Source organism: Pteropus alecto, unplaced genomic scaffold (assembly GCF_000325575.1).
Source record: "Pteropus alecto unplaced genomic scaffold, ASM32557v1 scaffold30, whole genome shotgun sequence".
NCBI classification, from domain to species: domain Eukaryota; kingdom Metazoa; phylum Chordata; class Mammalia; order Chiroptera; family Pteropodidae; genus Pteropus; species Pteropus alecto.
This window is the reverse complement of record NW_006429782.1, coordinates 1,304,237-1,311,141: the sequence shown is the minus strand read 5'-3', so window position 1 is coordinate 1,311,141 and position 6,905 is coordinate 1,304,237. Positions and strand designations below refer to the sequence as shown.

At 55.9% G+C, this 6,905-nt stretch overlaps 1 protein-coding gene across 1 annotated transcript in view; it reads right to left on the bottom strand.

Annotated features, from left to right (window-relative positions):
* Nucleotides 1-6,485, bottom strand: part of TMPRSS9 (transmembrane serine protease 9) — a 20,546-nt gene extending 14,061 nt beyond the window's left edge. Inside the window, exons 1-6 of the mRNA XM_025042949.1 lie at nt 6,344-6,485; nt 3,724-3,850; nt 2,059-2,205; nt 1,276-1,313; nt 382-495; nt 5-166 (exon numbers count right to left, since the gene is read on the bottom strand). Coding sequence (XP_024898717.1) covers nt 5-166; nt 382-495; nt 1,276-1,313; nt 2,059-2,205; nt 3,724-3,850; nt 6,344-6,485 — 730 coding nt within the window. The remainder of the gene's footprint in view (nt 1-4; nt 167-381; nt 496-1,275; nt 1,314-2,058; nt 2,206-3,723; nt 3,851-6,343) is intronic.
* Between the last annotated feature and the right edge of the window lie 420 nt (nt 6,486-6,905).

Below are 6,905 nucleotides of genomic sequence, written 5' to 3'. Positions count from 1 at the left end.
AAGCAGTGGGCGGCGGACACCAGCCAGCCGGGCCCCAGCACCGCCGCCCCGCAGAAGTGCTCGCCGTTTTCCCGGAGGCTGACTTGCCAAGGGAACTCGCCGAGAGATGCTGCCACGCCACCCACGATCCTGCCCGCCGTCCTCCAGCCGGGCCGGGAACCGCAGTCTGCAAGACAGAGGTCACGGCCAGGCCGGGGAGAAGGCAGGGCCAGGGCAGCACCCTTGGCACGTCCGTCAGCCTCCGGATCGTCAGCCGCCAGCCCGCACGTCCAAGGACAGCTTGCGCTTGGCTTTGTTGTCCCAAGCGGGCCAGAGAGCACGGCCAGCAGCTGACCCTGGTGCGGGGCCACGCGCGGGGACCAGCCACACAGGCGGACTGACCACAGCGGGCCTCGTCGGAGCCGTCGGAGCAGTCCACCTTGTCATCACACTCCGGGTTCACCGTGGTCACACACTGGCCATTCCCGCAGGAGAAGGCGCTTTCTGGACAGCGACCTGAGGGCACAGCAGCACGAGACCTTGCTGGGCCCTCCCGCCTGCCTTCGGTCCCTGGTGTTTCCCACGTGACTTTCTCAGAGCGGGCATGGGGACAGCGTGACAACGCCAGTCAGCCCCGAGCCGGGCTGGGCAGCGGGAGCGTTCGCGTGCCCCGGGTGCACCTCCAAATTGTCTAAGAGTCACATTTCAGGAAAGTAAGAAACGGGTGACATCCGATATTTAACGTGGTAAAATACATAACATAAAAGTCGCCATTTTAAGTGTATGATTCACATTTGAGGCCAGGTCACTCTCTGTGGGGGGCCGTCCCGGACACTGTGAAGGGCTGAGCATCTCTGGAGTGACAGCCACAGATGTCCCCAGACGCCACCCAGTGTCCCCTGGGGACAGGGTCGCTCCTAGCTGAGGAACACTGACGTGAAGCTAAATAAATGTATCTACAGGTGTGTCGTAGCTGTCTTCAAGGACAGTGACCAAAATATTAAAAGCGATGGGATTCAGGTGACGCTTACTTTTTCCTTTTTTGCCACAAATGGTTGGTGTCATCTTTTCTTTAACAACAGGCTTCCGCCACTTTTCAAAAACCCCACAGTGTTTTCTCTCGGTCACACCTGGCCACGTGTGATCCAAGTGCCTCATCTGCAAACCCTATGCGTGCACGGGGTTGCAAACCTGTCCCCCATTCGGAGGCTCGGTGCGCCTGGACCCCCTCGCAGTGACCGTGATCGGGGAACCCTGCAGAGGGGCAGGCAGCTCAGGGGACGGGCGACGGCATACCTGATTTCAAGTCCCGTTCTGTCAATGGCCCCCTCTGGCTTCCTGTGACGAAACCGAGAAGGTGCATTAGCTGGGTCAGTGCGTGGTGGCCCTCTTTGAAAACATCACATGGAAAGGCACACAGTGTGGCACCATCCACCACGGGAGCCACTTAAAGCCAGTACGATGACACCCAATGGAACCCTGTGATCCTGTCTCACCCGCCACATGACAGGCACTAAATAGCCACACAGGGCTGGCGGCTACTGCAGTGGACGATGCACGCATAGAACGTCTCCACCACCACGGAAAATTCTATTAGATGGTGCTGATATTGAAGTCATTGACTCAGTTGGAGAGTCAGGGTTGCTAGGGAGGGGACTACAAATGTCCCATAGGGCCAGGGCAAGGTGATGAGCCTTTGACCTGACTACAGTGTGATGCAGCCTCAGATTTTAGAGTTTAGCATTTTTGCTTTTACTTCTGTACCCAGGGTCGACAAAACCCGGCCCACCCCTTGTTTTTTGTAAATAAAGCTTTATTGATACGCGGCCGTGTCCATTCATTTCTGCAAAGCCCTGGGCTGCCTTCGTGCTGCAACAGCAGGGTGGAATGGGCCGGGAAGGTGGAGGTATCTACACTCTGGCCACGGCCGGGTTGCAGACGCCTCTGGTCTGTACCACTGAGGGTGACATCCGGCGTGTGCTTTCTGTTTGTGGGGCGGGGCGGTGACCCAACGCCCGAAGGTTAATGCGGCCCTCCCACCGCACGCCCCTGCCATTGTCTTGAGTATCCGAGGCCTACTTGCCTGTGAGCATGGCAGACACAAGGGTGCCGTGGGCGGCCAGGGGGATGCCGTGGCCTTGCAGCCTCGCTCGGAGCCCCTGCTGCAGAAGCTCCCGCTCCAGGCCCAGGTCCAGCGACCGCAGGGCCAACAGCAGGAAGTGTAGCCGGAAACGCACCAGGACGCTGGCGTTGCCGTCCCTGCGGGCAGGAGGGAGGCCCTTGGCGGGAGGGACGCTCTCCCTGGGGTCCCGGGCAGCGTGGGAGTGCACCCAGACCCCTTCGCCCCCACAGAGGCCCTGACGCACCTGTACCCCAGCACCGTGCAGCCCACGCAGCTGGCCTCCAGCTCTGTCTTCCAAAAGCTACGTGCAAACTGCAACGGAAACACAGCAGCCGAGTTGGGGCTGCAGTGAGGGCGCATGTTCCCCGCGGAGACCTGTCCTGAGCGGGGAGCGGGAGGAGGGGCGGAAACGCACCCCCGCCCAGGCCCCAGGCCTGACACACACTGCATCCCCACCGAGCCGTGTAAACAACAGGAAAGGATGTCCCAAAGTCATTCGGATGACAATATCGCTCCAGCGACAGATGGGTGGATAAAATGTGTCCGTCCACATAGGGAAGGTCCCTCAGCCATGAAAAGGGGGGAGGCGCTGGCACTCCAGGACGTGGACGGACCTTTAACGTGATGCTCAGTGAGAGACGCTCGACACACAAGGCCACATGGCGTGTGATTCCATTTATATGACACGTCCAGAACAGGCATGTCCACAGACAGGAAGTGGGTGAGTGGGTGTCAGGGGCTGGGGAGGGGATGGGGGTGACTGATGAGGGGACGGGGCTTAGTTTGGGGTGAGGACTCACCAGTCCACATCCCCACTGACTGCATCTAGACCTGCTCTGCCCCAAGAACATTCAACAAATTTCCAGAATGTTCTACAGCTGCCCTGCTCCATACAGCAGCCACCACCCACGCGTGACTACCGAGCTTTTGAAAAGTGGCTAGTGCCACCAAGGAACTGATTTTTATGTTTTAATTAAATCATGCTTAAATTTTAAAACAGATAATTCACAGAGCATCATATATTCAAGGTCCGTCCACATCGTGGCGACTGTCAGCGCCTCCTTCCTTTCCATGGCTGAGTGGCACTCCCCGTGTGGACGGACACATGTGTGTCCATTCATCCACCGATGGACATCTGGGGTGCTTCCTCTCTGGGGCTGTTGTGAACCCCGCCGCCGTGAGCACACCTGGGCCCGTTTTTGTGCAGACGTGCGTTTCCGTTTCCCTTGGGGACGCACAGAGGAGCGGAATTGCTAGGTCAGGTAGCAATTCTGCATTTAACTTTTCGATGAACAGCTGGACTGTTTTCCACAGAGCTGCCCCATCGCACACCCCCACCGGCCACGAACAAGGACACCAATCGTCCGCCGCAATACAACGTACGACCTTTAAACCCTTAAAAAGCCTTAAAAAGCCGGAGTCAGCTCCACAGGACGCCAAGACCCCCTGCGCCTGAGAACGCACCAGCCCTGCCAGCCAGCCTCACCCTGCTCCTCCCACGGCCCGCCTCCCCGCCCAGCGCCTGCCCGGACTGTCCCCTGCTCAGTTCACCCGCCCGAGGGGGTCCTCTCGGTGGAGACCCCGGCCGCCCACAACGTCCCCACTCCCGGGAGCCCCTCACCAGCATCTCTAGGGTGGGTGTCAGCATGCGGTAGTAGTCCGAGGCTTCCTGCTGCAGGCTGCGGGAGTACCGGATCCCCCGCAGCTCAGCCGTGTGCTCCACATCGACGCCCTGTATGGAGAGGGAGGCTGCGGGCGAGACCAGGACCCCGTGAGAGAGCCCAGCTGCAGGGTGGGGCTCAGCCGAGGGGCCTCGAGGACCCCCACCACCCAGGGCCCGGTCACCCAATACACAGGTGGGCGGGCCAGCTGACTTCCCGGGAGTCATCCTGAGTGATTTTAAGTGTCCCCTCATTGCCTTTCACATGTCACCCCCCGCTAAGTACAGCACAAAGCCCCTGAGGTCCCCAGATTTTGCTTGAGGGCAGGACTAGCTCCCAGTCGAACTTGTCCCAGGGGCTGACATGGCCTCAGGAGAACTTCCCTCCACTTCGGAGCAGCTGTCCCCTCCTGCTCCCAGGAAATAGGCCAGTAAATACCGTGGGGACACAACCACCGCCCCCAGGACGCTATCCTCTGAAAAAATACAGGTTTCCAACTGTGGAAAACACTGTGTCTTCAAAAGCACACACTAGCTAGGATGATAGTCATAAAAAATGTTAAGTAAGGAAGACAACAGCAACCACGTAAACCGTGAAAACACTCGTTTCTAACTGTCAAAAATCAGCAAAAAAAAAAAAAAAAGATTATCATTGCAAAATAAGAAAATGATGGTAACAGCCATGTGACTTGTGAAAGCCGGTTTCCAGTTCTCTCCCGAATGAATATCCATCCAGATAGATGTTTACATAGCTGCTTATTCAATAGACAGAATAAATATTCAAAACCGATTCTAAAAAGTTTGTTTTCTCATTCGAAAACTAGAGAAAAGCAAGCACCTTGTTGTGTAGACCAAGTTGCTTAGCTCCACGCCCAACTAAGCCTTTCGGTGCCCCCCAATTAATTACAGGCTCCCAGGAAGTTGAGAAACAGCACGGAGGTCCCGGCACCCTCCCCAGACCCCCCAAGGCCAACACCTCCACTGGAAACTGTAAGCTGTCCGAAAGCAGAAAGGGACACAGTTTCATCTGATCTTGAAAACATTTTTTAAAAATTAAAAATTTTAAGTGCTTCTTAAAATTTTCCCTGGTTTCAGGGGTCCTGTTGGAAATTATATTTTATCTCTTATTCCTTAAAGGTATCTGTGCTTCTAGAATGAAGGTGTAACACCCAGCTCCCACCCCTTCCTGGAGCAAGGACACATGCACATGCACGCACATGCTCACACACACGCTCACATGCACGCATGCGCACACATACACACTCACATGAGCACACATCTGGTCACACGCACATGCGCACATGCATGCCCATATGTGCACACACAGGTGCACACATACATTCACACACTCGTGCACACACACGCACATACACACACACGTGTGCACATGCTCACATGTGCACACATGCGCACCTGCACGTACAGAGCCCAACTTTCCCGTCCTTGACTCCCACAGCCACTAGGGGGCCTCAGTCAGCCGTGCCCGGCTGTGACATCCTCCTAATGTCAAACATATACACTAAAAAAACAAACAAACCTGGGGACCCACATAGAATTGCCAACTTATTATTTTGCCACGTGAGAGCACTCTCCTGCCAACAGCCACATAGCATCACCATCTCATGAAAGCAAGGTGGCTTTTACACCCCCTGGAACACCACGGAAACCTTCTCAACTCGGAATAAGCCCATCTCAGAGCCACGGGGCCCAGCCGAACTTCTTGTGATGACAGAATGTTCTAGATCTGCACTGCCCAGTACAGTAGCCACGAGCCACACGTGAGATATGGCTGGTGGGGACTGAGGAATTGAGATTTAAAGGTTATTTACTTTTAATGCATTTAACTCAAAATAGCCACCGGGCCTTGGGGCTGCCAGTGCAGACAGCATGGACATGGGGCCACACTGAAATAGAAGAATTTCGTGTTTATTTTGTGACAGCAGCCCCGTGCCGTGGAGATGGGTCATCATTTTGCATGGTTCATCTTAAATTCCATGACCATCAGCTGAGAATAAGCTTCAGACAGGAACCACTGTGATTGGGGGTGGCGGGCATACAGACGATTGTTCATTTTTTATACTTTTCGATATTTTTCAAATTTCTCAAGATTTTTAAAAAGCTTTTTTCCCCTGTCCCTATTTGTGCCCATTTCACCCTGGCCATGAAAACTTCGTCAGAGAACCCTATTGGTGGGAAACGCGCCAGCCAGACCGTGAGAGCACTCTCCTGCCAACAGCCACATAGCATCACCATCTCATGAAAGCAAGGTGGCTTTTATGTCCCCCGGAACACCACAGAAACCTTCTCAACTCGGAATAAGCCCATCTCGGAGCCACGGGGCCCAGCCGAACTTCTCGTGATGACAGAATGTTCTAGATCTGCACTGCCCAGTACAGTAGCCACGAGCCACTCGTGAGATGTGGCACCCAGCCTTCTTGTCCTCTCCCTTGGTGGCCCGAAGGGGCAGCCGTCAGTTTCACATATGCACACTGTCTCCAGGATCACCACGTGACAGCACTGAGCCACGCCCGAGCGTCTCCGTCACCCAGGATATGAACCCATGCAAGCCCTCGGCCGCTTACCCACAAGGACCGCCAGTGTGACGATGACGATGCTGGCGGCCACCGCAGCACAGAGGGCGACACGGCAGCACACGGCGTCCCGAGTGGGCACGTCCTTTGCTGCCCGGGGTACGAGCTGTGATTCACCAACCGTGGGCTCCATGGTCCCCAGGCCCCGGACGGCCACCTGGATGCCAGCAAAAAAGAGGCAGAAAAATGACATCAGCGCTGGAGTCACTCCTCCTCCCCTGAGTTGGGGTCTTTCCTGTGCAGATGTGACAGCCGTCAACTGTGCCCCAGGCGCTGGAGGTCTCCACTTGAAAACGTCCTAAGACGTGGATTCAACGTGACTGCTAGCTGGGCTTTGCACGCGGGCTCCCCATGGCTGCTCGGGCCTGTTGCTGGAAGGAATCGGGTGTGTGTGCGTGTGTGTGTGTGTGTGTGTGTGTGTGTGTCCCCTGGGAACACTGGACAAACTGCCACAACCTCGAGGCTTAAAGCAACACGGGTTCGTTATCTTGCAGTTTCGGGGTCAGACTTCTCAACATCAGGGGCTGCGGAGAGCTCAGGGGTCTCCTGAGAC